Here is a 17771-nt window from a genome sequence, read left to right as displayed (position 1 = left end):
TTAATATACACTTATTGGGCTCTTTTTTTTTTTTACCGAAGGCATGTAGCAGAGTACATTTTGCCCTAAATTTGTGAAGAAATGTATTGATTTTTTATTGGACATGTTTTATAGCAAAAAGTCAAAAATATTGTTTTGTTTCTTTTTCTAAATTTTCTAAATTTTTTGGTTAAGAGTGCAAAAAAATTGAAAAGAAATGTGATCAAATACCACCAAAAGAAAGCTCTATTTGTGTGATTTTTTTTATTGATCTCATTTGTGTACAGTGTTGCATGACCACGCAATGGTCAGTTAAAGTAACACAGTGCTGAATAGCAAAAAATGGCCTGGTCTTGAAGTGGGTAAAATCTTACAGTGGTCAACTGTTTAAAAAAAGAAGACGAGGAGAAATATCTTAAACTGCAACACAGCAAAAAACTCTTCCCCAAATACAAAAAAAAACATTGTGTTTGTACTTCTGTAGAAACTAGGCAAGGACTGGGAACTAAATTAGGGTTGTTTCTTTACGTTTACATGTAATATCTTTACATTTTTGGGCATTGTGATAAGCGTTTTTTACAGCAAGAATGTTTGATAGCACAGTTTCTTTTACTAAAGCCTTTATCTGTGCGTATGTGGGTCTGCAGCACATTGCATGAAACCTTTGCTCTGGCTTTCCTCTCCATCTCCTGCTGTCAACTCAGCCGACATTCATCCTTAGCTCTTTCCTATCAGGTAATAACATGAACAGAACTGTTCCCGTTAAGGGTCATCCCCCCTCAATTCAGCTGTCTGACCTGGTCCCCGGGATGACCTACCGAGTACGGGTTTATTCCCGGGAGCACCACTCAGTCACAAGCCCATACGTGATGTTCGAGACCAGCTCAGGTGAGGGCTTTGTGTTCCTTCAATGGGAACACAGGTACAATCTTTCTGATCTTTGTAATGACAAAAATAGTTTGTAAAACAAAATTCAAATTGAAAAGTAATACAGTTTTTATAAGATAAGGCTGTAAAGGGGAAAAGTATACTTTGGGATGTTTTTACATTTTGTGGATAATACATTAGCATACTATCTGTAAGGTTTCTCTACCTCTGTTTTTCCGATCTGTCTACCTATCTATCTGTACTTCTGTATCTATCTACCCATCTGTCTGTCACTTTATGACAAATGTCATATTTTGTATATATATTGCGCAATATAATGCAGTAGTTTTTAATGTGTGCAAAAATTAACCAGTTTACTTTTATCTAAATGAAGGTAGAAGCTAAAGCTTTTACCCAGTCAATAATTTTAGGGGGGTCATTTGCTAACAAGGCTGTTCAAAAAGCACAGCATAGTTCAGTACATAATAGCAAGCAATTAGAAATTATCTTTAATTGCACTAAAGAAAATACAGTTAAATCGGTTGCTCTGGATTAATATTTTGTTAAACAAGCTCGTTCATTGATGAACCATAGAACGGTGCGGTGCATTTTAGACTTCCTGAGTGACATCAAGCTGTTTTAAATGTAAGTTGCTATTTTTTAGTGTATGCTAATACCTTCTTGATTGGTGCTCCACACATCTTTCTTGTTTGATTAAGCTTTAACATTTGTTAACAGGAAGCCACATTTTCATTGCAAAATCTCTGACTTAATATTAAATGATCAGTTAAAATATTAGTAATCTTCCTTACTAAACTGCAAAATATGTATGTGAATATGCTCTCCCATTTATTAAGAGTAGAAGTATTTGTGATTTTTATTGGTAAGCTAGATTTTCTTTAAATCATATGCTGTAAATACATGTTTTATACCTAATGTTGTTTTATACGTAAGGTTCTTGCAAGATGTCGCTTTGTAAATACGCATACGTATGTACATTTTTTCCACACATTTTTGTTCTATTACTTTAGGCTAAGTTCTGTTTTTTTTTTTCTCCTTTGCTGTTTTGATTGTCTAACTACAGAGGTTCCTTTCTTCGATCCTCAACAGCCCCCCTAAAATATCTGGTTACTTGGTCTCTTCACATGAGCTCCAGAGAAACTGTGTGATTGACCCATAAATACCCACCTTCTATCCTGTAAAGAGACTCTAAAAAGACTACTGTCTGAGTTGAAGGACAAGGTTGGGGCTCTGTCTTCTACAGTCCTGATGATATACAAGCTTTCATTATTCTTTGAAAACTGTTTAAGCTGTTTTCTTCCTCCTTGTGTAGGTTATGTATTATTTGTTGTACATAAACATTGCTGTTTGTCATGTTTACACCAGGTATAGTTCTTATATATGACTGATGTTTTTTCTACTTCTGGCAGCTTACACAAAAAACCAAGTAGACATTGCCACTCAAGGCTGGTTCATTGGGCTCATGTGTGCTGTTGCTCTGCTTGTACTTATCCTGTTGATTGTGTGCTTCATTAAGAGGAGTCGAGGAGGCAAATATCCAGGTAAGTAGAACATTTTTGGCTACATCACAAATGTGTGGAAACATTTGTGTGATCTTCATCTAGGTATAAAAAAAGTAAACAAACCCTAAATTGTTTTTCTTTTTAGTAATAACCTCAAACATTGTTTAATGGATTAGATTCACCATATAATTATTGCTTTATTACTTTAATCTATTACTTTAAGTGTCCTTATTATCACACACACACACACACATATATATATATATATATATATATATATATATATATATATATATATATATATATATATGTATATATATATATAAAGCAAGGCCAGGCTAAACTGTTATAACTTGTGGCATCAATATTAATAAACTATATAATCTATATGCAATCATTCTGCTGATCACAGACAGCATTTCTAAGTCTTTCCAAAGTGTTATCCATAAAGCACTACATTAGTATTAGAGGGGGTGAGAGCCCTTTGACAAGGAGCAGAACAGCAAGCTAGAGGTGGAGCCAGGGCTGAGGAAGTCGGAGTGTCAGCCGCCGGGGTACCCAGATGCTATTGCGACATCACTCAAGTTGTGGATGAAGGTCTGTCATTTTTTTTTTAAAAGAACCTGCTAATGGACCAGTTGGAATATCCCCTCTGTAGTCTGGAATTAAGAGCCAACGCCCTGACCTGCTCCTCACTAATTCTCCAAAGGAAGCTAGTTTACTGCACAAGGAGTGGGATCGGTTGCAGCTGCAACAAGGCGTGGTCTACCGAAGGGGCCCCTCTGCTGATCCCGAAGAGAAATGGCAGTTATTCCTACCAGAAAAGCATCAGGAGATGGTGTTAACTGCTCTACATGACCATCATGGCCATCTAGGGTCCAAGAGGACTTTCCAACTGGTGAGGGACCAATTCTATTGGCCTTACAAGCGGGCTGACGTTGAGGTCTACTGCCACTCTTGCCTTAGATGTTTCCAAAGGAAGACTTTGCCTGACCGAGCCGCCCCAATGGGCCACCTTCAGAGCCAGGGACCACTTGAGCTGGTGTGCATTGACTTCCTGTGTTTGGAGCCTGATCTGAGTGGGCAGGGAAATATCCTGGTCATAACTGACCACTTCACTCGTTATGCCCAGGAATTTCCCACAACAGGACCAACAGGCATCCACAGTAGCCAAAATCTTAGTAGAGAAGTTCTTTGTACACTATGGCCTCCCTCAGCGCATCCACTCAGACCAAGGGAGAGACTTTGAGAGCAATCTCATTAAGAGATTTTTAGACTTGCTGGGCATCAAGAAATCTAGAACCACTCCGTACCATCCTCAAGGAGATCCTCAACCAGATAGGTTTAACAGAACTCTTCTGGAAATGCTCGGGACCCTAACTTCGGAGCAAAAGCAACATTGGAGCAAGCACATAGTGGCTATTGTGCATGCTTATAACAGCACTGCAAATGATGCCACAGGATACTCTCCCTATCGCTTGGTGTTTGGGCGGGAGGCTCGGCTGCCAGTAGATCTAGCTTTCGGCACGTCCACACCTCAGCAACTTCCCACAGAGGGTATGTGGACCGACTGTGGAGAAGCCTGAGGACTGCCTATGATAAGGCCCAAGCTGTTTCAGATGCCCAAGGTCAGAGGAACAAAAGACATTTCGACCTCAGGGTGCGAGTACAGGACTTACAACCTGGTGATAGAGTGTTACTGAGAAATCTAGGTATACCTGGGAAACACAAATTGGCTGATTGTTAGAATTAAGACCCTGCACATTATGTGTTAAAAATGTTATAGGCTTGTGTGATTGTGGGTCAGCCATAGCATTTGGTGGCGTTTGTATCCTTTACCTTACCGGACTGTACAAAACCGATCGACTGGTCCACTGGAGGACGAACATTCAGGATTCCCGGACGGAGCACCAGAGTTGAGAATAGAAGGTAAAGAGGATAAAAAAGATTACAGACCATTATGACAGTGAAGGCCTGAAAAGAGGAGCAAAGGGAGAGGTCATCAGTATAAGATATAATCATCTAGTGTAAACCCATTTCAACAAAAAGAACAATAATTTGTCAAGTTTTAACACGTAAATGAACAATGGGCTAGGACACAAATAGGATCTTAGTCTTGCAAGGACCCCACCTCCCAATAAACCAGAAAGAGAAAGGGTGGTTGGAATAGGGGCGAGGTGCAATACCCTTCGAACCGACACAAATCAAGCTGCAATAGGAACTAGGGTAAATAAAATATATATATATATATATATATATATATATTTCTTCTTTTTAAATTCGTGGCAGACACCCCCCCCCCCGCTTCTCAATTTCATTCAGGCGGCAACCCCCCCCCCCCCCCCGGTTCTCTGCTCCAGGGGGACCATGCCTTAAGCTGTGTAAGGGGCCCCATAATTCCTGATGGCGGCCCTGCCTGCACATATACCCTCTGGCATGCCCCACCTGCACTTACTGTGCCACCTCATACACTCTACACTCCTATCCTGCTCTCCACTCCTCTCCTACAGATAATGCCCATCTTTATACTATTCACACTTCTGTTCTGTAAAATCTGCACACCCTTATATCCTAAGTACATCTCTGTTGTACATACTACCCACTGTAAATCCCTCCAGAGTCGTCTTCTGCACATATTGGCTGCCATAATACCATATAGCACTCCTCTTCTGCACATGCTGCCCATCATCATACCCTCAAGCACTAATTTTACACATACTACTTGCACTCATACCCTCTTCTCTCCTCTTGTGCAAATATTGTATTGCTTTCTTACTATCCGCCCTCTTTTTCAGCACATACTTTCTGCCTTTATATACTTTGGCCCAGATTCAGCGTAGCTTGCGCTTTATTTGCGCAGGCACAGGGCAACGATTTTGCCCTGCGCCCACGCAAATATTTTGCGCTGCCCTCGATTCACGGAGCAGTAGCTCCGTGAACTGCGAGGGCGCGCCAGCAAATTTGCCCGGTGTAAGCGCGCGCAAGTTAAATGATCCCGCCGGGGGGGGGAATCATTTAAATTAGGCGCGCTCCCGCGCCGAGCGTACATCGCATGCTCCGTCGGGAAACTTTCCCGACGTGCATTGCGGCAAATGACGTCGCAAGGACGTCATTTGCTTCTAAATGAACGTGAATGGCGTCCAGCGCCATTCACGTTTCACTTACGCAAACGCAGTGAAATTCAAATTTCACGGCGCGGGAAGTCCGGCTATACTTTAGCATTGGCTGCCCCTACTATTAGAAGGGGCAGCCTTGCGCTAAAGTAGCCGTACGGAAACTCCGTACCTGGCTTGCACGGGGCCCGCGCAAGCTTGTGAATCAGTGGTAGTATGCAATTTGCATACTACACGCTGATACACAATGGGAGCGCCCCCTAGCGGCCCCCACAAGAATGCAGCCTAAAATCTGCGAGGCATAAGAGCCTTATGCCGCGCAGATTTTAGGCTGCAGCCGGTGTAACGAGGTTCCTGAATCAGGAGCACTCGTTACACCGGAGCAAGTCAGCAATTGCGCCGTGTAACCTATGGTTACACGGGCGCAATTGCTTTCTGAATCTGGGCCTTTGTATTCTCTGCTCCGTGCTTGATTTTCTGGCACTCCACTCCTTGCGCATATTGCTTTCTGTCATACTGTATGTTTTCCTTCCCTGCACATATTCCCCATCATTGTACCCTAGCCACTCCTCCTGCACATACTGTCTGCTGCTATACTGCCCAATACTCCTCTTCTGCACATACTGTCTGCTGCTATACTGCCCAATACTCCTCTTCCGCACATACTGTCTGCTGCTATACTGCCCAATACTCCTTTTCTGCACATACTGCCTGCTGCTATACTGCCCAATACTCCTCTTCTGCACATACTGTCTGCTGCTATACTGCCCAGTACTCCTCTTCTGCACGTACTGTTTGTATTTGGTATCCCCAACTATGCCCATTTTAGAATATACACACGTTTTGCTAGTGAAAAAAATCAGTGATGGAGCCCCATTGAAATATTTATAAAGTCTACTTTTTTCTGTTGTACTCTTTAGTGCGAGAGAAAAAGGAAGTTGCTTTGGGTCCTGAAGATCAAAAGGATGAAGATGGATCATTTGATTACAGGTAAGGATAGGTTGCAAAATGATGTATTATTACCTGTAGAAAACATGACATGTACAGTATATACATTACAGATAAATACCACTAATAAATCACTTTGTAATATATTCATTTTATGCTTCCATATTTGTAAGTACACTTATATTATAGATACATGATATGTGTAATAAATTACACTTACTCAAGACAGTTCATAATTGTCACATATTTGTTTTCAGCAAACAGAATGGTTCAGAAATATATCAGTCAGTCAGTGACCAACACAAAGGGTCACAGTGTCACACAAAGGACAGTTCTCTGCTGCTGTGTCATACCGGCCTGTGCTTATAACATGTGTGCCTTTGTTTTCTTCCTGCTCACCAGGAAAGAGCACAGGTGAGGCACGTCATTGCTTACGTGTCACCTTCTGTGCGTTATGTGTGCCAGCAACCTGCCTATGAAACAACCAGTAGTTTGCTATATTTTTGAGCAAAATCTATAAAGTCATGTGTGCATCTGTTTGAATTGTAAAGATAAACAATGCACTAAGCAAAATCTGACTATCAAGCCAGGTTCAATCTCTTAACTGTAATACAAGTATAATTAAATATAATTTTTTCATAAGCTAGTGGATTGTTTCCTTTGATTAATTGAAACGGATGTGTTAATAGATGTGTCCATGTTATAGCAGTATGTGTGCTTCTCTTTCTCTATCTCTTATATGTGTTCTACCTTTCATTGTTTTTGTTTTGTTTTTTTATTTCTCTGTATTCTCTTTATTCACTTTTCCTAAATAATTATCATATTTCTATTTGTTCCCATTAAGGTTTTTTGGAAGGTAGGCTAAAGTTATTTTTCTGTTAAAGTAAACCTTTCCTTGATACTAATGTTTCTAAAATAACCTAGCCACACCAGTAGCTTGTGACATAAAGGGTGAGAAATAACAGCTTTAACCTTTTTTCAAACTAACTTGAATCCTACTGGACAGGTCAGCCAAAACATTTTTACCACTGACAGGTAAAGTGAATCACATTAATTATCTTGTTACAATGGCACCTGAAAGTGGGTGGGAAATATTAGGCAGCAAGTGAACATTTTGTCCCTGAAGTTAATGTGCTGAAAGCAGAGAAGTGGGCAAGCATAAGGATTTGAGCATCTTTGACAAGGGTCAAATTGTAATGGCTCGATGACTAGGTCAGAGGAGCTGAAAAACTGCAGCTCTGGGGAGATGCCCTGGCCTTTGCAGAGCCTACCAAAAATGGTCCAAATATGGAAAACCATGGCAGACCCATGGGCAGCCAAGGCTCATCAATACAAGTGGAGAGTGAAGGCTGGCCTGAGTAGTTCAGTCCTACAGAAGAGCTACTGTAGCTCAAATTGCTGAAGAGTTAATGCTGGCTCTGATAGAAAAGTGTCAGAATACACAATGCATTGCAGTTTGTTGTTTATGGGGCTGTGTAGCCGCAGACCGGTCAGTGTGTCCAGTCAGGTGCTTTAGCCTGCGGATCCATGTCCACAGGCAAAAGCACCCACAATGGGCATGTTAGCATGCGAACTGGACCATAGAGCAATGGAGAAAAGTAGCCTAGTCTCGGGGGTGTGACTAGAACCATCAGGGCCTAGGTGCAAGAAATCTTGAAGGGCCCCTGATGACTCCCCCTCCACCAATCGGTCCCACAGACCTCACCACTAATCCTGGGGCCCTTTAGTCCTGTTGCGGGGCCCTTTATTACAGTCCTGCAGCAGGACTCTTTCATGTATTCTGCTGTGGGCCCCCTTCCTACTGCTATGGGGCCCCCACCCCCACGGTGGCAGGAAGCAAGAGATATGTCTCCAGCACACTAGGAAACTCAATATAAGGGATATAGGGACAGTTCAGTGATCACAGCGCACTGCAGTGCTCATTCACCCACGGGCCGAGACTGGTGGCTCAAGCATCATTGACACAGCTGGGAATGTGTGTAGCAGACTGCTGTTTTTCATATTTCCCGCCCATATATCCTCCCTCTCTCAGGCACAGCTGCATGCCCGTGTGGGGAAGAGGGGGGAGTATGTTTGTTGGCCTGTCACAGAAACTCATCTCAGCTGCAGGCACTTGTTTTACAGGCTGATTCTCCTTTCCTATGACGGAAGAAATTAGGCTGCTTTTTCATAATGTCACTGAGATGATAGGAGGTTGGCAATGCTGCTTGTGCCCCCCCCCATGGTGGTACAACTCCAGGGCCCAGTTGCAAGTGCGACTTCTGCGACCCTCGTAGTTCTGCTGCGGCCTGGTCTGATAAATTTAAGAATGGTTTGAGGAACACAATAAAAAAAGTTCCAGATCTCAATCCATTTAAACATTTGTGGAGTGTGCTGGCAATCCATGAAGGCCCCCACACTGCACAACTTACAAGACTTAAAGATCTGCTACTGACGGCTTGGTGACAGATACCACAGCATATCTTCAGAGGTTTAGTGGAGTCCAAGCCTCAAATGGTTATGGTGGGTGGTCATAATGTTATGGTTGATCAGTGTATGTGCTTCAGGAAGCTAACATTGATTAAAAAATATATATATATTGTGTGAAGCCCTCGTATTCTTCACTAGGTATACTCTTTATACCTGACAAACAGCTTGCATTTTAAGATTTATTATTTTTTCCCTTTGCATCTCTATATCCAAAAGCAGCTGTTCAGCTGTTCAGCTGCAATTTCCACATATGGTCCAGATGGAAATTTTCAGAGTTGGGGGCCACCGGTGTCTTTAGCAATAGCTGGTTCTTAAGGAGCAGGCTGGGAAGCCAGACGCTGAGTCCTTAACAACCAATGAATCATTAGCTGTCAGCAAAGTATTGCCGGCAATGAAAAATAAAGAAAAAAAAACAGTGACCAATGGGTCTGGTCTGGATTTTGAGGGGAACCCCACACCAAAATGTGAAAAATATTGGGGTGGGGGTCTCCTCCAAAATCAATACCACACCCTTATCCGAGCATGCATCCTGGCAGGCCAGGAAAGGGGGGGAGAGAGAGTTCCCACTTCCTGGTCACATGCCCAGGGAACATGGACCTCTTCCCCACAACCCTGGCTGATGGTTTTGGAAGTTTGTGAGCAGGGGGGTTTTTGGAATCTGGAAACCCCCAGATCCTGCCCCCCCCCCCATTGTACCCCTACGTCTTCATCCAAAAAAGTGTCAAAAATAAATAAAAACACAGAGACAGTATTTGACTATTCCTTTATTTAAAAAACAAAACAAAAAACAAAAACAGTGTAGATCCAGTGTGAATAAGAAAAAAACTGCGCTTAGACAATGGAGAAATAACAAAGGCAACAGCTCTAATGAGATACACACATTTAAACAGAATAAAAAGAGGAAAAAGCTGCGCCAACAAATGGATTTTAAAAAAATATGCACAATCCTCAAGATGACATATAATGATTGTATTAATAGTATATCCTATCCCCAAAATTACATATGAATTAGTGTACACCATACATCAACAGACCAGTAGGTCAAAAAAAGTCCACAGGTTGATAAAATCCACAGGCTAATAACAGTCCATGAGCTTATGATGACACCACTGTGCTTAATAACAATATGGAGTGCCCACCACCGCAAGAAACATGGCTGCTTACCAGAGGCAAGCAAAGACACGCATTCAGCTGCAGCCCAGCCGCGGCCTTTAGCTTTCAGGCAGAATAGTATCGGGATACAGACCAAACCTGCAAGATGCTTCTCCAATGCAACTCTCAATCCCTGGCTATAACTCAAACTAATCAGATTTTAGGGTACTGAAGTCCATTCAGAAAAATTGGCTGATAACGGATTGCTATACTTGCTGTTGTCTTCATTCACACTTGTGTGATTAATAACGCACAGGTGTTAGGGTTCATTCACACAATCAGCATAGGGCTGCTTTGCCCAATGCAAGGACAAGGCCTTATGTACTATGGCTTAATTTCACAACTTCACCAATTCGCTACGTTGGTGCATGACAGCAGGAGGCTGGAGCAAGCATTGGATGAAGGGTAATGAGGGATCACAGGATTAGCTCTGAAGTCTTGCAGTGCCGGGGCCCTGGGCTCCATGGTGTCCCGAAATTCCGTACTTTTTGATTTAATAAATATCACAATTTTTAAAAAACATAGGCCGATATGTATTCTTCTACATATTTTTGTTAAAAAAAAAATTGCAATAAGCATATTTGATTGGTTTGCACAAAAATTATAGCTACAAAATTGGGGATAGTTTTATGGCATTTTTATTTATTTTTGTTTACTAGTAATGGCGGTGATCTGCGATTTTTATTGTGACTGTGACATATCGGACACTTTTGACACATTTTTGGGACCATTCACATTTATACAGCGATTAGTGCTATAAAAATGCACTTATTACTGTGTAAATGTGACGGGCAGGGAAGGGGTTAACACTAGGGGGCGCTGAGCACAAGCACCAGGTCCCGAGCAATGCCCCTAGACAGCCGGGAAACCCAGGACGTCATATGACGTCTGCCCGGAGGGACGAAAGGTTCCTGTGGACGTCATATGACTATACGCAGGGCAGCAAGTGGTTAATAAGCTCATGATCATACATGATCATACATTAAGTAAGCCACATTATGTACCACTGTAATTTAACTCATGCTATAAAGCAAAGGTAGACTTTATTTTGTGACAACCGAAGTCAACATTTCCCCTCCCCATTTGTACTGTGGAATCGTCTATTGATTTCTATTCAATTTATTAAAGTTAGGATATGATGGTATAGATAGAAGCTGCTTTGGAACACCCCAGACATTCTATTCGCAGCCTCTGAGTGCAGTAAATGACCTGTTGTCAGACAGATAAGTCACACCCAACAATGCACTTTCAGCGATTTTTTTTTTTTTCAAATTTGTGATAAGGATTCAACATTAGCATTTATGTTGCTCATATAAAAATGGATTACAGAAATGATGGCCCCTATGTTCTACTACAATTTTTATTAAATTCACTTAAAGCGGGGGTTCACCCAAAAAATTATTTTTTAACATTAGATTTAGGCGAGTTGTTAGAAGCACAATCGGGTGTTTTTTTTTAAATCGTTGCCGTACATACCGTTTTATAGATATATGTTCTCCGCGGCTTCTGGGTATGTAATCTGCGGGACTGGGCGTTCCTAATTGATTGACAGGCTTCCGACCGTCGCATACAGCGCGTCACGAGTTGCCGAAAGAAGCCAAATGTCGGTGCGCAGGCGCCTTATAGAGCCGACTCGCAGTCCGGCTTCTTTCGGCAACTCGTGACGCGCTGCATGCGAAGGTCGGAAGCCTGTCAATCAATTAGGAACGCCCAGTCCGGCAGATTATACCCGGAAGCCGCGGAGAACATATATCTATAAAACGGTATGTACGGCAACGATTAAAAAAAAAACATCCGATTGTTCTTCTAACAACTCGCCTGAATCTAATGTTAACATTTTTTTGGGGGTGAACCCCCGCTTTAAAGAGTAGCACTATTGTTTATTATTTCTATTACTATATAATGTTTCTATTGCATATTGTGTAATGTTTCTATTTTAAGTTGGAAGATGGTATGTTAACATTTCTAAAATAATAGAAAAAGTACACAAATTGGGTTGAAATGAGCAACGCTGAAACTAGCAATGCACCTTCCTCTTAAAACACAAAAAATAATTATAAACTGGCAATACCAATCTGACAATTGATTTGAATGGATTATTTTCAAATTTGTCAATATATGACAAAGTGAATGGAGAAAATGCAGAGAGCATCTTTATAAATGAGCAAAATTGTCAGCTTTGGTCTTCTTCAGAAATATATAACTGTCAGCATTTATATTTCTCAGAAGCATTTTTAAATAGGTCCCTTACTGCCATGTTTATTCATAGTTATTATGTGCATTCTGTAAAAAACTGATTGTGCAACCCCACTGGGAGTCTAAAACACATTTTGTGCTTAGGCCCTAGACTAGAGAAAATGGCTTGCAAACATACTTGCCCAATACTGATACATAAAGGATGACAACCAACATTTATTTTTTCGTAGTGCCAAAAATACTTCAGGAATCAGCTCATTATTTGGATTTAAATAATATAGGCTAACTCACCAGATGCAAATAATCAGAAGCATCGGATGTTTACATAGGCTTTCTGAATTCTTTTAACGCAGTAGTGTAATAAAAGTTTGTAATTCCTCATGTAATAATAGACATAGGTGTGCACAGCCTATTGCATTAGGGTGTGCACCCCAAAGCTCAAACATACATGCATGTGTGTAAATATAATTAGGGCCGCAGGGGCAATGGACAGTGTCAGCAAGGCAGAGGTTGGTGCCGGTAGTTTATTTTGTTTATTTATTTTTTACAATTTAATTTTTTGTATTTTTTTACAATATTTTTTTACAATATTTTTTTTTTTCTGGGCCCCATTGGGGGGGCTTTGGTGAAATATCAGGAGTCTAAACAGACCCATTTCTCACTTTGGAGAAAAAAAAAGGGACTTGAGGACAGAGATTGCCCGGTCCCTTTTCCTTGCAGCCAAGCAGCAGGGCAAATCTGTGCAGCGAAGGGTGATTAGGGTGTGCCCAGGCACACCTGGCACACCCTGTGCGCACGCCTATGATAATAGAACAGATAAATACTCAATCTACAATGTTACAGGTAAAGGAAACTATTGCAGTATTAAAGAGATGTGTTACACCTCACACATAGTTCTGCAGTCAATGTCCTATATATCTTACTAACTATATGCATTTTACTATATAACATCCTTTAATGCTTTCTCACTTTCTTAAAGTAGTATTAAACCTAAAAGCAAAACTTTATTGCAGCTTCTTAGATGTGATGGCTGCATTTCTTTTTTAGGCTTTCTTTTATTTTGACCTGGTGATCCAGCCAGTGCATCTGCTGTTTTTCAGTAGAACAAGATGTCCTGCAGATGTAGCAGTTTGAGGGTTGATCAAACCATTTACTACTGACAAGGGTGCTTACATTGATTAGCTTTTATTTGTTTATGTAAAACCTTTATCCCAAAAGGAAGAAAACAGTTTCTGTAACGTCTTATAAAGTGTGAGCTGGAGTTTGCCTTTAAGTTGTTAGTGTATCTAAATCTGCTAGTACATCTGACACTCCTCTACCTTCAGACTGATGGTGCTGCTGTCCATAGATGTCTCTGTTGCTCCTTCATACACTGTAATACAGGAGGTATGTTACTGGTCAGATCACTTGGTGAACAAAGATGGGAAAAAAAGCTTTAAAATGAAAAGTAATGCAGCCACCACATACAGTGATTGGTAAGCTGCGATATATAAAAATTGTGCTTTTGTTTTTAATACCACTTTAAGAAATGTTTAACAATAACTGATAATACTAATCAAGCTGATATACAGTAACTGCTTTTTCTTTCTGCAGCAGTAGACAATCATGTTAATTTAATGTATATTTAAAACCACATTTTTAAGTGTTGGATAAAGTGTGATAAAGTTAAAACCCCCGCTTGTGTTTTTTTTTTTCGCTGTTTGTGTCCTATTAAGGAAATTGCGCTTCACCTCCGGTTATAAAGGCACAATGAGTGAGGGGTAGAAAGTTAGGGGAAATCCTCTTTTAGACATTTGTTATAGGTTTTGTAACCTTTGGGAGATATCCCCTAACTTCTCATTCAAGTAAAAACTATAACATTTTTGATTTCGTATAATGCCGCGTACACACGGTCGTTTTTTGTGATGAAATAAAACAAAGTTTTTTATCATGAAACAAAACAACATTTTTCAAACTTCATTTTAAAAACGTTGTTTTACCCACACACTATCATTTTAAATGACACAAAAAATGACGTTTTGAAAAACGACATAAAAAATTGAATGTTCGAAAAAAAAATTGTCGTTTTTCAGAAGACATAAAACAAAGTTTTCCCCACACACGGTCATTTTAAATGACGTTTTTAAAAATGTTTTTTTTTTTTCATCACAAAAAACGACCGTGTGTACACGGCTTTAGTTTCTATCCCAGTGACAATGGCCCTCAAGACAACTACAGAGGGGTTCCCTTGTCAGTGGGAACACATACTGCAGAAAAAAAAACATTACAAGGGTTTTAATATTTCTCCACTCTACCAAAAAACAAAAAAATATTTTTTAGATATACTTTAATTTAATTTGCTATATATGCACTAATTCCTAGCAATCAAGCTGCAATGGTTTAAATTGCCCTAAACATTCTAAACAGTTGAAAAGTAAAATCTGGGTATGATATGGTTTTCTGCATTTTGTTTCACCTCTCTAATAAATAGAACTGTTTAAGTAATATTTTTCTTTTTTTTTAATAAGTGACGAAGACAACAAGCCACTGCAAGGCAGCCAGACGTCAATAGATGGAACCATAAAGCAGCAGGAAAGTGACGACAGCCTTGTTGATTATGGTGAAGGAGGAGAAGGACAGTTTAATGAAGATGGCTCATTTATAGGGCAGTATACAGTTAAAAAGGACAAAGATGAGACAGAAGGAAATGAAAGTTCAGAAGCCACTTCACCAGTTAATGCCATCTATTCTTTGGCATAGGACACTGCTACTTCCTTCCGTATTACTCTACTACCACATCCATGTCTTTGCCTCTCCTTGGAGCACAGGTTCCATCTTCACGTGCAAGGTTCCGATTTTAAGCCTGCACCTGAGTGTGGATTGTGCTAACATCCAAAGGACAACTACCATCCAAATGCAACTAGGAGCCATGGAAGTGTAGAGCGCAATCCCTTCCTACAGCTGCTGCAGTTCCTGTATAAGCCCCACACAGTATTATTACCTGCTGGGACATCCTTGAGCCTTGCCTTGCAATCTGTTAATTGTAGTTCCATTGAGTTCCTCAGGTGGATGACTGTCTGATATTCAAAATACGTAGGAAATTCTTCAGAAAGGGGCTGTCTAACTTCTCCTCACAGTATTTGTTCCTGAAGTCAAACTCTTCTCAGACTGAGTTGAACTATTCTTACGTTATAGTGTGACATTGCAGCAGTATAATTGATAGTCAGATATGTACCTAATCCCTATATAACAAATATGTGGTAACTATTCTTTTTTCCCTACCTCCAATTTTAACATGAGTTATATGCTCTGCTCCAGAGTATTATGTAATATGACACTTATAACAAATAGGGCAATAAGACACTCTGGGTTTGTGTTGCGTCATTATCATTCCCCACAGACAGTGTCTTTTACTATTTTTACTGCTTATGGGGAACCAGGTACTGCCATTGAACAAATCCCAGTCACATGGACCTTTGATTGTAGCTGCTATCTTTACATATCCCACTATCTCAGTGTGTAAAAGCCAACTCCTGCCATTAACCTATTTTCTGCAAGAAGGATATAAGGAGCAACACAGTAGCAGTACAAAGAACGTAAAATAACTGCATTACATACATAAACCTTTACTCTCTGTGGCACTAACAATCTATGCAGAACATATCTGTCCCTGTCTTGTCTTCTGTTTGGATCACCCAATTTTTCGTCTACCTTTATTTGGAAGAAAATTGTCACTAGAATTGTGGAGATGGGACCAGCACCAACCAATGGTGTGTAAAGAAGAAGACTTGGCAGTGCCCATATTTGTAAATGCTTGTTATTATAAAAGATCAGATGCTGAATGAAAGTTATAAGCAATTTTTTTTATGGTAGCGGAACTGCAAAAGATCCAAAGTGTACACTAATGGGAATGCTTATGCATATGCATACATATAAGAGCTTATTTTTCTCTGTGGGTGTGGCACCCTTACAATATTGTATGTGTTTCCATTTTGTTACAGATGCGTATGCTAGGAAAATAGTGGTGACAGACATACTGTCCTACTAATGCATATCAAGTGTAAGGAGAAGGCTGGAACTTCCACTGCCTATACTGTACCATATCAGAGTGTGTTCAAATTAAGGGGAGCTGGCACTGCCTTAGTATAACTTAAGCTGTGTTCTGAAGCTTTGCCAAATTGGGCCTTAACAGTCACCCAAAATTAAAAGGGTGCCTTCACCCACATCTTGTGTAGTAGTGGTACAAAGATATCCCAACTATACTTATATAACACTCGGCCTTGTCTCTCCTTTTGCACTAAATATTCCTTCATTTTTTATGTTTGAGTAAGACTTGTAAATAGTAACTTAAAACCATGTTTAAATACCACTCAGAGAAACATTAATATATTTATATCTAATCATTACACATTAATCACCTTTATACCAATGGAATGTTGGTTTGCCCATATAGATTCTTGGTACTAAACAAATAAAACGACTTTCTTCCGCTGAGTGGGTTTACTTGCCAGAGTTGAAATTTGTAATAAATAATCCTCTTGCAAGAGATGCTGCAAAGTCCTCCAAGACAGTAGTGTCCCGCTCAATGAAAAATGAATAATCAATGTTTTTTTCACAAAAAAAGTATCATTGAATCCTTTTTTATGTTTGTTTGGAGCAAGCAGAGAACTGCATGAGCACCACTAATCAGTTTATATCTGTCTGTTGTTCGTTCCTCGTTCTGTCTTTTTTAATCACTGTAAAACAAAAGAAATAAATTCATTTTTTTTTCAATTTCAACTCTTTTCTTTCATATTTTTCATGTGCAAGTGACACAGATAAAATTGTATTACATAGTTGGCGTAAGGTAGAAAAAGACATAAGTCCATTTGTTTAACCCAAAGAAAAACATAAACGTTTAGAAATCCTCCATATGCACAACCCTATACCTACAGTTGATCCAAAGGACAAAAAAACAATCCTATTTGCTCTAATGAGGGTTTTTTCCCTCAACTCTCTGACCCCCCAAGAAGCAACTACTTATGGCCTGGGATCCTGCTATAGTTATATATTTGAATGTGCTAAAGAACAGCACTAGTGCCAATTATTAAGTGCAATTCAAAAACACAATATGTGTATGCGTTCCACCCACAAAAGTTCATAAAAAAAAACTATGAATTAATCGTGCTAAGCATATGTATCAAATGCAAAACAATTCCTATATGGTCAAAAGTACATGTGAACACATATAAAGGTGCATCAATTAAATAGTCCAAATATGTATTGAAAGTTGCTCCAATATCATCAGCGGAAGCTTGCTTCCTGTCTATTTTTTTCAGCCAAAGAACGATTGCCTCCTATATTTAATATAAAGGCTCCAGGCTGTATTAGAGGATATGTAAATTAAAGGTTTACTCACCAACACCACCTGGTATCAAGAGATGGGGGTATATCTGTCTCTCCTCCCAACTATTGGCCACATAAAAATTAAGATGAACAGAAAGAGAAGGTATGCTAGTAAATACTGTCTTACTGAAGATGTGGGCTATTTATGTTCTGCCCTATG

General features: G+C 40.0%; 1 protein-coding gene across 23 annotated transcripts in view; it reads left to right on the top strand.

The window, feature by feature from the left end:
- NFASC (neurofascin) overlaps positions 1-17005 on the top strand; it is a 211027-nt gene extending 194022 nt beyond the window's left edge. For 8 of the 23 annotated variants that reach the window (XM_040337585.1, XM_040337580.1, XM_040337579.1 and 5 more), the window contains 3 exons: positions 2277-2408; positions 6403-6472; positions 14755-17005. In XM_040337585.1, the coding sequence (XP_040193519.1) occupies positions 2277-2408; positions 6403-6472; positions 14755-14986 (434 nt within the window). In that variant the 3' untranslated portion in view covers positions 14987-17005. The other 15 variants (XM_040337564.1, XM_040337563.1, XM_040337567.1 and 12 more) reach the window with 6 other exon arrangements.
- Positions 17006-17771: the final 766 nt, after the last annotated feature.

Source organism: Rana temporaria, chromosome 2 (assembly GCF_905171775.1).
Source record: "Rana temporaria chromosome 2, aRanTem1.1, whole genome shotgun sequence".
Taxonomy (NCBI): domain Eukaryota; kingdom Metazoa; phylum Chordata; class Amphibia; order Anura; family Ranidae; genus Rana; species Rana temporaria.
Note: the sequence above shows the minus strand (reverse complement) of the source record. Positions and strands in the feature narration are given on the sequence as shown.